This window comes from Pantherophis guttatus, chromosome 2 (genome assembly GCF_059756535.1).
Source record: "Pantherophis guttatus breed Tessera chromosome 2, ASM5975653v1, whole genome shotgun sequence".
NCBI classification, from domain to species: domain Eukaryota; kingdom Metazoa; phylum Chordata; class Lepidosauria; order Squamata; family Colubridae; genus Pantherophis; species Pantherophis guttatus.
The window spans coordinates 11,837,700-11,854,701 of record NC_142064.1 but is presented as its reverse complement, the minus strand read 5'-3'; the positions used below and the strand labels follow the sequence as shown (position 1 = coordinate 11,854,701).

Below are 17,002 nucleotides of genomic sequence, written 5' to 3'. Positions count from 1 at the left end.
AAAGACAGACAGATTAGATGGGTGGGTGGGTGGACGGACAGACGGATGGATGGACAGACAGACACTGGAATTTTAACTATGGAATACAGTGGTACCTTGGTACTCATCATAAATTGGTTCCAGGAGGTGTAATGAGTACCAAAAAATTGTACAAAACAAATTTTTCCTACAAGGAATAATGTAGCGTGTCACAAGGCAGCTAACACTGATACGCTCTAGCTTGTGTGTTGAGTACCAAACAACTATGAGTACTGGGACTAAATTTTTGCGTCAAAATGCATTGAGAACCAAATTTTATGAATTTCAAGCAGTTGAGTACCAAGGTACCACTGTACTTTGACAATTACAGATTGCAAGCCAAAATATTCATCTACGGAAAATGAAAGTAAGCTTACCTGAAAGATTCAAGAGTATTGGCTGCCCAGATATCCGTTCCCAACATGTCCAGAGAGCTGTTTTTGTTTCCATTCTTTGAAAAAGAATGTAGACAAGATAATTGAGATATTTCCTTGTATGTTAAAAGTTTGCTTTGCAGCAGCATGTTTTTAATACAGGTAGTCCTCGACTTAGAACAGTTTGTTTAGTGACCATTTGAAGTTACAATGGCACTGAAAAAAGTGACTTATGACCATTTTTCACACTTACAACCGTTGTAGCATTCCCACGGTCATGTGATCAAACTTTGGATGCTTGTCAACTGGCTCATATTTATGATGATTGCAGTGGCCCAATATCATGTGATCCTCTTTTGCAACTTCTGACAAGCAAAGTCAACGGAGAAGCCAAATTCACTTAACAACGTTGCTAACTTAACAACTGCAGTGACTCACTTAACAACTGTGGCAAGAAAGGTCGTAAAATGAGGCAAAACTCACTTAACCACTGTCTCGCTTAGCAACAGAAATGTTGGGCTCAGCTGTGGTCAACTGTAAGTTGAGGACTACCTGTATACAGCCTGTGAGTGGTTCTCAGAGATTCATGAAAATATTGTTTTCATGTAGGTTTCTCTCTGCTTCGTTAGTTGTAGTAAAACGTGAAATGTGAGGAATATTGTGGGTTCCTAATGGCAACGATTTGAAAGCTGTAAATTGAGATATTTAGGTAATCCTCAATTTATAACCACAAATATAATTGGGGGTAGAAGGTATGGGTAGGACTGAGACCCCTTTGGTGTCTCCATCCTAGCTTCTGATGTCTCTTGATGTCCTTCAGATGGTGTCTTGTTGATAGCCATTGCCACCATTGTTGACATAACAGTTGGGAAGAGCTGATGATTGTGAATGAGGGTGGGGCCAGGGTTGAAATCCAGCAGGTTCTGGAAAACTGGTAGCGGAAATTTTGAGTAGTTCAGAGAACCGGCAAATACCACCTCTGGCTGGCCCCAGAGTGGGGTGGGAATGGAGATTTTGCAATATCCTTCCCCCAGGAGTGGGAGGGAAGATTTGCAGTATCCTTCCCCTGCCATGCCTACCAAGCCACGCCCACAGAACCGGTAGTAAAAAAAATTGGATTTCACCACTGGGTGGGGCTCATTGTTTATATGGAAGGGATCTGGGTCTGTGTATGTATCTTCTTTGCTTTTTTAACTGTAATGCAATTCCTACACTTTGCTGAACATAGCTCAAAAAGAAAGGCAATATCCCAAATGCTTCTAGAACCAGATGAAGGTGTAAGAAGTTCTGTTCCTTAACTGTGCATGCAATTTGCCCATTGCCAGTTTTGACCACACCCAAAGGTCAGGTGGGTTCCTGGCCATGCAAAGCTTGACCATCTCTTCTGTAAACAATTTCCAAGCCAAAATGATCCGTATCCGTAGTAAGATGATGCATGAAAAGATTTGGACAAGATATTGTCCAAACCGGTAGCAAAAATCCCTGCGCCCCACCCCCACCCCAACCATGCGCAGCTGAGCCACACGATCATCAGAGGCTTTTTTTTTAAAAAAAACTTTTAAAAGCATTTTTTCTAAATCTCTTCCAAGGAAAAAATGTCTTTAAAAGTTAAAAAAAAAAAGCCTCTGATGATCGCGTGGCTCAGCTGGGATCCTCAGAGGCTTTTCAAAGCATTTTTTTCTGCAACCTTTTGGCCGAAGAGGTGGTAAAAAAAATGCTTTGAAAAGTCTCTGACGATCCCAGCTGAGTTGCCTGATTGTCAGAAAGGCATTTTTTAAAAAGCCTCTCTGACGATCCCAGCTGAGTTGCCTGATCGGCAGAGGCTTTTCAAAGCATTAGAAAAAATGCTTTGAAAAGTTAAAAAAAAAAAAAAAGTTGGCCATGCCCACCCAGTCACATTACCCCCTCCCCCCACCAAGCCATGCCCACAGAACCGATAGTAACAAATTTTACATTTCACCCCTGGGTGCAATGTATCTTAAACAAAGAACTGCATCCAAATCATTGCTACCCTGGAGAAGTTGTCTGGAAGAGCCCCAGGTGGGAGGAGAACATTGTGCAGAGAAGCATTGGGCAACTTATGCTTTAGGTATCTAGCTTCGACTCACCGGAGTCTTTTCTGCACTCTCAAAAGAGTGCATAAAAGAACAACAAAGATAAGTAGAGTGCTGGAGGCTAAAACATATGAAGAACGGTTGCAGGAATTGGGTATGTCTAGCCTAGTGAAAAGAAGCACTAGGGATGACTTGATACCATTGTCCCAATATTTGAGGGGCTGCCACCAAGAAGAGGTCAACCTATTTTCCAAAGCATCTGAAGGCAGGGCAAGAAGCAATGGATGGAAACTAATCAAGGAGAGAACCAACCTAGAACTAAGGAAAAACTTCCTGACAGTGAGAACAATTAACCAGTGGAACGACTTGCCTCCGGAAATTGTAGGTGCTCCATCACTGGAGGCTTTTAAGAAGAAACTGGACAACCACTTGTCTACAATTCTAAAGGTTCTCCTGCTTGAAAAGAGGGTTGGACTAGAAGACCTGCAAGATCCTTTCCAATTTTGTTATTCTGCTAATTTGTGTGGGTTCCTTGAGGAAGGAAACACCATCTGCCATTTTTAATAGTAGGCAGTCCATTCATGTGCAAGTTCAAGCTTTCATTCAATTTTGAATTAAAGACAGAATTAGGAATGGAACTCATTCTTAACCCATGGTCTGCCTTTGTTCAATAGTCCCACTGGGTTTTATTTCTAGGGAAGTCTGTGTAGGTGTGAATTCACTCAATGGTATTTACTTTCTAACAGAAACACTACTCAGCTGCTCTCTAATCAAAATATAAAAATATATAAATATTTAATATATAAAAAGAGCGCAAACCTCACTCCCTTCTAGCACTGATGGTGTTACCTAGTTAGGTAATGAAATGTCTGCCCCCCCAAAAAAAACTCAACTAAGCTCAGATAGCACAAAGGACCCAACAGTTCACTCCTAAACTACAAACATTCTATTCTATTGGTACTAAAGGATGTTTTTCTGCATTAAAAAAATTCAATTTTTATTACCTGATTTTGGTTATGGGGTGCTGACCCCTTGCCTCTGTAGCCGGACATGCTGCTTTCTATTTCCTCGTTACAGTCAACGGTCCACTAAAAAAGAGAGAAAAGACTAAGGTTTTGCTGTGTGTCACCCAGAGTCATGTGGGGTTAAATGGACAGCTATATAAATTTGATTAATGAACAAATGAATACATTCTGACTGAAACAATGAACAAAATAAGGTGGCAGTGAGAGCAATGCACCAAGAAGGTAATTAGAGAGTTGGCTTTTGCTGGCAGGTTCGAGAGAAAACACCCCTTCTTTCACACCTTGTATCACAGAATATACCTGTGTCAACAGGTAACTGCACTTGACCAATCTTACTGGAACTTGAAAGCTAAGCAGGGTCTGGTCTGGCTGGTTCTCGAATGGGACACCCCAAAGAAATTGCACAGCCTTTCCAGATTGTCGCCAGATAGGTGGCATATCTAACCAATTGTGGTTGACCTAAAGAAGCTAAGTGGGATCAGAGTTCATTAATATTTGGATGGGAGTCCAGGATTTTAAACAAGGCTAAAGTCAGATAAAAATATATCTGGTTTCTATTTCCTATAACTCAAAAGGAATACAAAATGAGTCATATTCTATTTTGCCCACAAAATAGAAAAGAGAGGGAGATGGGGGGGAGGGGAGGGGGGGAGAGGAAGAGACTAGCCCCAAATCATCCAGTCATCTTGTATTCCTAAGGGAGGAATAAAAGGCATCACCATCTTCTGAGATTGGCTCAAAATCAGCCAGCCAGCTTTCACGCCTAAGGCAGGATTAGAACTCACCATCTCCTGATGATTGGCCCAAAGTCACCCAGCAGGATTTCATCTCTAAGGGAGGATTCATGGTCTCCCAGTTTCTAGTGCAGCACCCTATCTACTAGATCACATTGGCTTTTAAGCCACCTGTAGGAAGCCAATGATTCATGTGCGGCCATCTGGTAACTGATAGTAATTGGGGGCTAAAATTAAGCCCCTTAGAGGTTCCTGAGTCACGTTTGATTTTTGGTGACTGATCTGCCAAATACATCATTCTTGACTCTTATTCCTAAAAAACATCTTCCTAGAGACCTGGAAGATTTGCCCCAAACTCACCTTGGTGACCAATTATTAATTATTATCATTATTAAATGAAAATAAAACTTTCTTTTTCCAGCAAGCCGGGCTGGCTTAACATAACATTTTTTTAAAAACATTTTTAACTGGTTTGTCATTTTAAATTGGGGCCAAATTAATATATATCCTTTTAATTGTTTTTAATGTTTGTATTGTATGTTTTTAGCTGGCTGTACACCGCCCTGAGTTCCCAGGAAGAAGGGTGGTATATAAATTCGAAGTAAAATAAATAAAATAAATTTATTTGCTGCCCATCTCGGTGTTTAGAGACTGATGCCATCACTGATCATTCCTCTGCAGCCTCCAAAACAAACTTTATTGTTTGTTAAAATGGTGTCCATGCCTGATTTAAAACACACAGCTTGGAACTATCTGAAAAAACATCCAAACTCTAATTCAGTTCTGCCGTGATTGTTATTCTTCTCACGATGCCTCTTTTTTGTGTTTTTAAGCCAGTGGGAATGACCCACTCCAGGCCTGCCACCCACCTGCGAGATATTGGACTGTGTCTTCTCGTTCTCTTCATCCCCTTCATTTTTTTCGGTCAACAAGCCTTGGACTTGATACTCCAAAACGTAGCTGTCGATGAACCTTTCCAGCTCCTCAATTTCTTGTGACCGGTTGCTTCCTGCCTCAGAAGAGGCAGAAGCCACAGAAGAATTTTCCATCCCCCTCTGTAATGAACCAAGAATTGAGGTGTCCTAAGATGGGGAGAGGGGAAAAAAAACAAAAAACAAAAATTAAGCCAGTGACTGAGACATTATACACTCCATGTCTTCCTCCTAGCTAGCAAAACCTACACAGGTAATTCTCGACTTATGACCACAATTGAGTCCAAAATTTCTGTTGCTAAGCAAGATGGTTATAAAGCAATTTTTTCCCCATTTAGCAACCTTTCCCTGCTATAGTTATTAAGTGAATCACTGCAATTGCTAAATTAGGAACACATTTGGTAAGTGAATCTGGCTTTTCCATTGACTTCACTTGTCCGAGGGTCGCCAAAGATGATCTATGACCCTGGGACCCTGCAACCGTCATAAATATGAACCAGTTGCCAAGCATCCAAATTTTGATCACGTGGCCATGGGGATGCTCTAATGGTCATAAGTGTGAAAAACGGTTTTTTCAATGTCTGTAGAGATTCTCAGTCCTCCATTCTCAGTCTTCCAGGTCATGGTTGTCCCAAAGGTGCTTTTTCAGAAGGCAACTAGACTTCCTTGTTGTTGTTTTTTCTTTTGAAGATGTTTCGCTTCTCATCCAAGAAGCTTCTTCAGCTCTGACAGGATAGTGATTTTTTTCAGCGCCGTTGTAACTTTGAATGATCAGTAAACAAATGGCTGTAAATTGAGGACTACCCTGTAATGTACTAGTTGATGAAATTCTTTATTGTCTGAGCAACAAATCCTTTTAGAACTGCAACTTAATGTATGGTTTGTGCACCTGACAAGTTATTAAGTAATCCGGGAACATGGATAAGTAATATTTACAATATTGAGAAAGTATCATGTTTAATCAGTCTTTTTATTCTCTCTCTCTCTCTCTCTCTCTCTCTCTCTCTCTCTCTCTCTCTTTCTGACACACACCTGGGAAGGAACATACTGCTTCCTTTTCGCCTTTCAGCCCCAATCCAGAAGCCCTCAGGCAGTGGCTTTCAAAACAAACTATTTTGTGTTAAATTTCTATTTACTGACAAAGAAATAAAGGGAGACGAGTATAGATCTATTTCAAACTATGGGCCCAGGTTCGAATCCCAGAAGGGTATGGCTAGCTGATGAGAGCTAAATAGCTTGAAATAGATCTATACTAGTCTCCCTTTATTTCTTTGTCAGTAAATATACTGCTCAAAAAAATAAAGGGAACACAAGCAGAAGACATCTGAGATCTGAATGAATGAAATAGCCTTATTAAATACTTTGTTCTTTACATACAGTAGTTTATATACTGCTCAAACAACTAAAGGGAACACAAAACTACTGTATGTAACGAACAAAATATTTAATAAGGCTATTTCATTCATTCAGATCTCGGATGTCTTCTGCTTGTGTTCCCTTTATTTTTTTGAGCAGTGTATATGTATCAAATTTATATTTCACTGATAAAGAAATAAAGGAGACTAGTATAGATCTATTTCAAGCTATTTAGCTCTCATCAGCTAGCCATACCATTACTTGGATTCGAACTTGGGCTGCATTAACCTCTGAGCCACAAGTTCTCCTCCCTTCATCAGATTGAACCAGGAGAGAGATTAAGAGTTTTTCTATCGAGACACCTGATCTACCCCAGTATGTGAGAGGGAGCATACTGCATAAATATATATAAACCTCCTACCTAGTGTTTAGTTTTTCTTCCCATTCCACCTAGTAGACAATTGGCATCCTCTTCTGGCTAAGGGATCTGGCTCGTCTCCATCTTTATAAAGATCAAACTAGCTATCATAATGTTTTTCAACTGGGCTGGGTGAGAACTAGCTCTGCAACATGCTTCGTTTTTTTTTCCTTGGTACTTTTGTACGATGATAAATCTGCTCCTTGGAAGCCAGTCAAGATTTGAAAGTTGTCAACGTGCTGCAAAAAGCATATTCTAAAAATCTGGAATTTGTCTATTTATGAAGAACTTTGGGTTTTATTATGCTTGGAGTGGGGCCAAAAAGAGCATCATGTATTCCTGGAATGATACGTGTATATGCCAATTATCAAAGATTGGTTTGATGAAATATGTATAGTCTCAGCTTTAGAGCTGGCACTTCATGGCTATAAGTGAGAAATTTGTTGTGAATTTTGCCTCATTTTATGACTTTTCTTGCCACTGTTGTTAAGCGAATCACTGCAAGTTGTTAATTAGTAACACGGTTGTTAAACAAATCTGGTTTCCCCATTGGGATTGTTTGTCAGGTCACATCAACATGATCCCGGGACACTACAACCGTCATAAATGTGAATGTAAATCACGTGACCATGGGGATGCTGCCACAGTCATAAGGGTGAAAAATGGTCATAAGTCACTTTTTTCAGTGCCATTGTAACTTTGAAGGGTCACTAAGTGAACTGTTGTAAGTCAAAAACAACCTGTATTTTGCTTCTTACAGTTTAAACAAACCAATGTAATCATCATTTAAAGAAGGATTAGTGTAATGGGCAAACGAACTAGGCCTGTCTTCACAGCAACTGAGATTCGTTTCAATCCACTGAACTTTGCCCCATTGAAGCCAAGATGGCACCCACTGGCCTTGGCAAAACCATTCATGGGATCCGTCAGGGAAATTGCGCAGCCAGTGTCCCAATGAAGTCAAAGATGCTGAAATGAACTTGTAGTTTTATATTTGGATTTATAAATATATTTAACATCTATATTTACAGTAAATAAGATAGCAAGTCACTGATTAACATCATGAGGTAAATCGTCCTCATTAAAATCATGAGGTAAATCGTCAGGTAAATCACAGAACAGCAAATGGAGCGCACAGAAAAAAAAAGGCGGGAAAAAAGGGAAACTCCCCCATTACACCCAGCAACCAATCATAATGTAGATTGCCTCAGGCAGGAGCTCGCACTCTCCAATCAATCAACTACCACTGTTATCTATCCGTTATCCGCTTTACTGTTCCAGCTATTAAATTAAATATCTTAATAGGCCTCTCAAGCAGTTTGCCCCCTTCCTTGTACAAGTAGTCCTTCGCTTATGACCAGAATCTGAGCCCAAAATTCATGTTGCTAAGTGAAACATTTGTTCAGTGAATTTTGCTCCGTTTTGCCACCTATGTTGCCACAGTTGTTAAGCGAATCATTGCAGTCGTTAAAGTTAGTCACACGGTTGTTAAATGAATCCTGGCTTCCCCATTGACTTTGCTGGTCAGAAGGTTGCAAAAAGTTGATCACCTGACACCCCCCCCCCCCGGGGACTCTGCAATGGTCATAAATATGTATCAAGTTTGCCAAGTGTCTGAGCTTTGATCATATGACCACGGGGAGGCTGCAACGGTTGTAAAATGGGAAGAATGGTCATAAATCACTTTTCTTTTCAGTGCCGTTGTAACTTTGAACAGTCACTAAATGAACTGAAGGACTACCTGTATTGGCAAAGTGCTTGCAAACTGGCCCTGCCATCTCTCTTGGCAAACACCACTCACTTCCTACCCAGAATAGAATAACAGAGTCGGAAGGGACCTTGGAGGTCTTCTAGTCCAACCCCCTGCTTAGGCCGGAAACCCTACACCACTTCAGACAAATGGTTATCCAACATCTTCTTAAAAACTTCCAGTGTTGGAGCAGTCACAGCTTCTGGAGGCAAGTTAGATGGAAACCTGTGCTTCTCACTTTGCAAAAGTCACACAGGAGGAAGGAGAAAGTGAAGAAGGCATTGCTAAGGTTATAGAATAGAATAAGAGAGTTGGAAGGGACCTTGGAGTTGCCTGATCGTCAGAGGCTTTTAAAAGCATTTTTTAACAACCTCTTCGGCAGAAGAGGTTGTAGAAAAAATGCTTTTAAAAGAAAAAAAAAAAAAGTTGGCCACGCCCACCCAGTCACATTACACACACACACCCGACCAAGCCACACCCACAGAACCGGTAGTAACAAATTTTACATTTCATCACTGCTTCAGGTGCTTTGGAGAATATATGCCTCTTCCTTGTGGCAGCCCCTCAAATATTGGATCTGGGCTATCATGTTACCTCTAGTCTTTATTTTCACTAGACTAGATATACCCAGTTCCTGCAACCGTTCTTCGTATGTTTTAGCCTCCAGTCCCCTAATTATCTTGGTTGCTCTTCTCTGCACTCTTTCTAGAGTCTCCACATCTTTTTGGCGACCAAAAAGATGATGAATCGGTGAACATCATGGTGACCAAAACTGGAAGCAATATTTCAAGTGTAGTCGAGGACAACCTGTATACTGTGGAGCCACAGGGAAGCCCAAACAATGGGCAAACAACTCACTTCCATGGTTGACAAACAAAAGGCAGAGGATGGGGGGGAGGGGCGAAAAAAGACTCAATGAAGCCTGCTCTTCAAATGGTGGGGGGGGGGGAGAGAGAAAGAGGGAAAGCAGAGGGAGTCTCCAACTCCGTGTTGTAAAGTTCCGTGCTGATCTGCAAAGAAATAAAAGGCAAACGCTTTTGCTACGAGAACGTGATCTGTGAGGCAAACTCATTGTTCCACCCGCTGCAGCAGACAATGGAGAGACGCCATGGAGGACCGTCATTCACTGGGACTGCTTTTCAAGAAGTGACAGATGGACAATGCTGAGCAGGCATGACATGTGGGAGCAGGAAAGAACTTGGGGGTGGTGGCGATGATGGAATGGCAAATCATTAACTGGTTGGAGTGGATAAGGACCACAAAGGAATAAGTGATCCTTCTCTATAAATCAAGTATTTTTCTTAATAAGCCCTGCTAAAAATGTAGGATAAATGAACGGCTCCTGCAGCAATTACATGCTGAATGTCAAGCCATTGTTTTTTTTTTTAAAAAAAATGCTAATTACTCAAGTTCCCAGACCAATTAAAAAAACTAACATTATTTAATTAGCAGAAGAAAAATCAAACCTGAAACTATAATTGATGAAAAGGAAGGACCAATGGACTCCTGCATTCCACAGTTTTTGCTAAGAATGTTTTTTGGTGGTTGGCCATGTTTGATACTGTAGAAGGAGGTCAGTAGTTTCTTGATCAGGAAGACAACTAAGATTTCTCATCAGGGTGGATAAAAATCAATGATTTTTTTTGAAAAAATCAAAAAAATCAGATTTTTTTGATTTAAATTGAATTTTTTTGATTTAAATCAGATTTTTTTTATTTTTATCGAATTTTTTTTTAATAAAAAACTTTTGGGGTAAAAATTTATCATAAGATAGTTTTCTATTTAAGATACATAAATAATTTAGTTTATTCAGCATGAAATGGAGCTTAGTTATGTAGCATGAGGCTGTATATTCTGCAACACTGGGACTATCGGTGAGTCAACAGTGGGTCAAAGGAGTAGCAGAGATGACAGTTGCTCTTTAAAAATTATGATTTAAATCGAGTTGATTTAAATCAAGCCTTTTTACTAGTGATTTAAATCATGATTTAAATTGTGATTTAAATCAACTCGATTTAAATCAAATCCACCCTGTTTCTCATCAATTGGATCCATGAGTGTGGGATCCTTAGTGCTTTCTGAGCTTGGTTGCTTTCTTGGAGATAGTAGGTGACATCATCAGTGCTAGAAGGGAGTGGGGTTTGCTCTCTCTCATCAATCTCAGCAGTGAAAAAAGTGACTTAGGACCAGTTTTCACACTTACAACTGTAGCAAATACCCATAATCAAATGATCAAAACTCAAATGCTCACCAACAGATTCATATTTATGACTCAGATGCTCACCAACTGATTCATATTCATGACCCAGGGACATATTGCAGGGTCCCTAGGTCATGCCATCACTTTTTGCAACCTGACAAGCAAAGGCAATGGGGAAGCCAGATTCTCTTAACAATCATGTTACTAACTTCAGTGATTCACTTAACAGATGCGGCAAGAAAGGTTGTAAAATGGGGCAAAACTCCATAATAAATGTCTTGCTTAGAAACAAAGAGTGTATCTCAAAGATTGAGCTATCACCGAATCTACAAAGGTTGGGTTAACATTTTGAGAACTAAGGTTTCATAAGAGCCATTGCTGGCTGTATTCACTTCTGCTTCCTCAACCTGGGTGCCCCACAGATGCATGGATCAGTTTTCAATAACCTTTAACCTTCCTGGCTGTACAGTACCTACAAATCCTGCAAGTTGAAGTCTACACAACTGGAAGAGAAACAGTGTTGGAAGTCTGACTTAATACATAGTTATCTCAAGACTCTTCCCTCTCGTTCTACTGCGTGCAACATCAGATCTGATTCAAAGAGCTTTGTTGATTGTAAATATGAGTTATCAGTATCAGGGGTCAAGGCCACGAGTGGGAAAAAATGGAAACTGTGCAGGAAAGAGAAAGGATCAGCCTTCTGGTGAGTCACCTGTCTCCAAAGGTTTTGAAATCAAGAGGAGTGATCTATTGACAGAATCTTGCTGAATTGTTCCTACCTATCAAGTGTCTGGTGTAGGCAGATTTAGATACTGTAAATACTATTCAAGCGAAAAAGAACTCACAAACTTCTCTCAGTCTTCTACTTAGCGAAAGCAATCCTTATTTATAGCAAAGCTGCGCCTAAAATTTTTCCTCTAATGACTTAGCTATGTGGAAAAAATATTTCCCAATTAACCTTTAATCCCCTGAAAACAGATATTTAAGAGGAAATGCTGACAGATTCTTAAAATGCAACATCACCAGCAGGTGCCATCCTAATTATTTTAAAGGCATCTCATCTTTCACCTAGTCTATTTGTTTCTCAAAAATACTTTGTGGGCATAATGTGGTAGCCAGAGAGAGACTTTGGGGAAAGGTGCTTTCAGGTGAAACACAGCTATATTTCTCAACATGGAAGTGGTTAAAAAAAAATAATTTGCAAACATTGTTTTGTGAAGTGAAAGAAGGAAGTCCCAAACAGGTAGTCCTCACTTACAACCCTTCATTTAGTGTCTATTCAAAATTACAATGGCACTGAAAAAAGTGATTTATGACAATTTTTCACACTTACATATGCAACATCTCCATGGTCATATGATCAAAATCTAGATATTGGGCAACTGGCTCATATTTATGACAGTTGCTGTATCCCGGGCTCACGTGATTCTCTTTTGCGAACTTCTGACAAGTAAAGTCAATGGGGAAGCCAGATTCATTTAACAACGTTACTAACTTAACAACTGCAGTAATTCACTTAACAACAGCGGAAAGAAAGGTTGCACGCAATATGGGGCAAAATTCACTTAACAACTGTTTCGCTTAACAACAGGAATTTTGGACTCCATTGTTGTCCTAAGTCAAGGACTGCATATATTGTAATAACCACAGGTGTTTTGTCAATTTTTTTAAAAGCCATGATTCTTGCTAAAAGACAACCTGGAGCACTGTTTATCATACCAGCTAGAATATCCTGGGATTTGAAATCCACACGTGTTAAAGTTCATGAGACTGAGTTACACTGATCTAGAGGAATTGTTGGTAGTCCCCCATTTTTGTGAACTTAAGAGGGGCTCATCCTGCTTTGTAACAGTTCTGCCTTTGGACCAGGGGTCAGCAACCTGCGGCTCCAGAGCCGCATGCGGCCCCGCCTCTCGCCCTTCCCTCCCAGTCACTCTTCACCTGGCCTGAGAAGGTAAGGGTGATGGCGGGGGATGGGAGAAGTGGCCAGGGCAGAGACAGAGAGATATAGAGAGAGGGGAGAGAGAGAGAGACATAGAGATACAGAGAGAGAGGGAGATGGGGTGGGGAGAGAGGGAGGAAGGGGAAAGAGAGAGATGTCAAAAGGATTTTGTGGTTCCCGGTATTTTTTAACAACTGGTTCTCTGCCCAAATGACCGGCTGGGTAGGCGTGGTTAGGGGGGGTCATGTGACCGGTGGGAGTGACATTGAGTTGGCCACGCCCACCCAGGTTTTGTGGCTCCCGGAGTTTTATTTTCTGTGGAAAATGGGTCCAAATGGCTCTTTGAGTGTTTAAGGTTGCAGACCTCTGGTTTGGACCATCCTTAAAAAATGGATTCCAAAAAACAAACTCTTCTGAAATGCCTTTCCCAGATCTTTCTCTCTCTCTCTCTCTCTCCCCACTCTCTCTCCCTCCCTCTCCCTCTCCCTCCCCTTCCTTCCTTCCTTCCTTCCTTCCTTCCTTCTTGGCTGCCCAACTCTAAATAAACTCTTCCTTATCTAATAAGTTTTCCTTCTCATTTAGGCCCAATGGGCTCATTAGTTCTACACTGCCAACCTGACTTGCAGTATTTTTCAGGCTCTGCAGCTCTCTGTGATGCCAGGAGAGAAAAGCTACCCTGGATTACCTGGAAGAAACACAAAACTGCCTTAAAGAACTGCAGTTAGATGCACACATCAACACGCCTTTTTGGAATCAAACGCCGTTTGCAGCATCCCACAGTCACGTGACTGCGATTTATGACTTTGTTTTTGCTGGAAACTGGCATTTACTTTCAGTTTCTGGCAAAAAAAATATATTGGCTGAGAAATTCTGGGAGTTGAGGTCCACACAGACTAAAGTACAGGTAGTCCTCAACTTACAACCACAATTGAACCCAACATTTATGTTGCTAAGTGAGAAATTTGTTAAGTGAGTTTTGCCCCATTTTATGACTCTTTTGCCACATTTGTTAAGTGAATCACGGCAGTTGTTAAATTAGTAACACGGTTGTTAAAGTGATTCTGGTTCCCCCGTTGACCTTGCTTGCCAGAAGGCCGCAGAAGTGGATCACATGACCCCAGGATGCTGCAACTGTCATAAATGTGAATCAGTGCTCAAGCCTCCGAATGCAAATCACTGGATCATAAGGATGCTGCATTGGTTGAACAGCCAAGGTGGCGCAGTGGTTAGGGTGCAATACTGCAGCTACTTCAGCTGACTGCTAGTTCAGCAGATCAGCAGATCAAATCTCACAGGCTCAAGGTTGACTCAGCCTTCCATCCTTCCGAGGTGGGTAAAATTAGGACCCAGATTGTTGGGGGCAATATGTTATTTAGTATACGGTCTTTGGTGTAAGCCGCCCAGAGTCCTTGGAGAGTGGGTGGCATAGAAATATGAAAAATAAATAAATAAATAAGTGTGAAAAATAGTCATAAGTCACTTTTTTCTGTGCCGTTGTAACTTCCAATGATCACTAAGTGAATTGTTGTAAGTCAAAGACTACCTGTAAGCAAGGTTGAGAAACACTGCTTTAAGGAGTCCTAAGGACAATAGAAAAATTGACCTGGGTTACAAAACCCACACCACCACAAAACCACCCTTTTCTTCAAATTTATCCTCCCTACCAAGTTTACTCGTGTCGATGATTAGCAAGCTTGTTGTGAATACAGGTGGTCCTCGACTTACAACAGTTTGTTTACTGACCGTCAACAGCACTCAAAAAAGTGACTTAGGAGCATTTTCCACACTTATAACTCAGGGGTTATAAATCAAAGAGCCATTTGGACCCGTTTCCCACAGAAAAGAAAACACCGGGAGCCACAAAACCCTTCCTGTGTCTGACTATTTCTTGAGCAACCACAAAACTAGCATGTGTAGTTGAATTAAATTTTCTCTTTTCTTCTGAAACTTTTCTTTTTTTGGATTTATCCATGGTTGGCCTACGGGGGTTGAAAAGCTCAATAAATCACGTGCCGGCAGGTGTCACACATTGGCGGTTGTGACGCATATTCTGAATGACAGGGAGCCACAGCAGAGGGGTGAAAGAGCCACATGCGGCTCCAGAGCCGCAGGTTGCTGACCCCTGTTATAACCATTGCGGCATCCCCATGGTCCCATGATCAAAATTCAGACGCTTGGCAACTGATTCATATTTATGACGTTTCAGGGATCACATGATTCTCTGTTGAGACCTTCCGACAAACAAAATCAATGGGGAAACCAGATTCACTTAACAACCCTGTTACTAATTTAACAACTGCTGTGATTTACTTAACAAATGTCACAAGACAAGTCATAAAATGGAGCCTGGTGGCTCAGCAGACTGATAGCATTGTGATTAACACCAGCTGTCTGCAATTACTGTAAGTTCGAATCTCACCAGGCTCAAGGTTGACTCAGCCTTCCATCCTTTCTAAGGTAGGTAAATTGAGGACCCAGTTTGTGGGGGCAATAAGCTGACTTTATATAAATATACAAAAGTATGAAGGCTATTGCTTAACGCATTGTAAACCGCCCTGAGTCTCCGGAGAAGGGCGGCATATAAATTAAATTTTAAAAAAAATCAAATTTCTCACTTAGCTACATAAATTTTGGGCTCAATTGTGGTCGCAGGTTGAGGACTATCCGTACTGGCTGAGGAATTCTTGGAGTTGACGTTCTCACAACCTAAAGTAGGCAAGATTGAGAAATACGGCTTCAGGGAGTTCTAAGGAAAATCGAAAAGCTGATGTTACAAAACACATTCCAAAGCAAATTTTTCTTCAAATCTGTTTTTCCCTACCGAGTTTACCCATGTGAATGACTAGCAGGCTTGTTATGAATAATTTGCCCTTTATTGTTTGTTTATATTGATGGGTGTTATTAACACACCCTACCCTGAAACTTACAGATTATTATAATTTGTGCCAGCAGCCTCTTCATAACCAATTTAATCATCTTTAATTTTGTTTGCTTTTATTTGACTATTATCCTAAGAATAAGGGCTTCCCTTTAAGTGGGCTGTGTTCTTTCTTTGCTAAGCAAAATTGTGCTGAAAAGATTTGGTTCCTATTCTATTTTTAAATGTCTGGTTTTTTTTTTAATGACCCAATCATTTTCTAATCTAACCAGCTCTTCTTTTTCAAAGGAAATGTCTTAAAAGGCTGTGACTGTGAAACAGGAGACTTGCAATTTGCCTTTGAGCTGGACAAGAATAAAACAAGAAAAAATGGCGGCACAGATCATGGTGGCTAATAACAATGTGGCACAACTTATTTCTCGACTTAAAATCGTAATGGAGGCTGCCCATCATGATCATAAGATGGGTCAGTCATAAAATGGGACTGATCCATTTTATGATCTTTTTTGCACATATTGGTAAGTGAACACCACAGTTAAGTGAAACAATGGTTCACTATGGGTGCAGTTTTACCAAACTGCATAGTGCAGACAGTTTGGGAAAAACTATCATAAAACATGACTGCACAATGCTATAATTGGCCATAATTGCAGATATATTGCTGAGAACTCAAAATTCGGTCACATGACTGCAGGCAGGATGGAGGGGCAACTGACAAAACTTTGAATTAGGGACACAAGTAGCCCCAAGGCAGATCCATCATAACTTCAAATGATTGCTAAGCAAGCAGTCATAAATCAAGGACTACCTGTAGAGTAGATTAAACACCAAGAAACTTTGCATTCCAGTTGATGACATCAGGCCATTTTCTCTCTCTCTGTCCCTCATTCTCCACCCAACCCAGCTCCTCTTATGGTGTGGAAAATGGAAGTCCAAAGCATTGTGTACGCCACCTTGAGTTATGCAAAATAAATCTAATAATAAACAAAAATAGAAATAAAAAGTAAAGCATCCTTCAAGCTTAGCCCAACCGTTAGCAACATCATAGACACATCTGTGATAAGGTACAACATTTACGACTACAATTGAGCCCAAAATTTCCATTGCAAATCACTGCAGTTGTTAAGTGAATCATGCAGTCATTAAACGAATCTGGCTCCCTCCACTGACTTGGCATGTCAGAAGCCGGGTGGGAAAGTTGCAAATGATGATCACATGACCCCCTGGATACAGTGCAACTGTCATAAATACATGCCAGTTGCCGAGTGCCCAAATTTTGATCATGTGACCATGGGGATGCTGTAACGGTCATAACTATGAA

General features: G+C 40.7%; 1 protein-coding gene across 3 annotated transcripts in view; it reads right to left on the bottom strand.

Moving 5' to 3' along the window:
- Positions 1–17,002, bottom strand: part of CTIF (cap binding complex dependent translation initiation factor) — a 166,197-nt gene that overhangs the window by 111,250 nt on the left and 37,945 nt on the right. For all 3 annotated transcript variants that reach the window (XM_087885545.1, XM_087885547.1, XM_087885546.1), the window contains exons 2-4: positions 5,075–5,287; positions 3,451–3,534; positions 396–469 (exon numbers count right to left, since the gene is read on the bottom strand). In XM_087885545.1, the coding sequence (XP_087741671.1) occupies positions 396–469; positions 3,451–3,534; positions 5,075–5,254 (338 nt within the window). In that variant the 5' untranslated portion in view covers positions 5,255–5,287. The remainder of the gene's footprint in view (positions 1–395; positions 470–3,450; positions 3,535–5,074; positions 5,288–17,002) is intronic.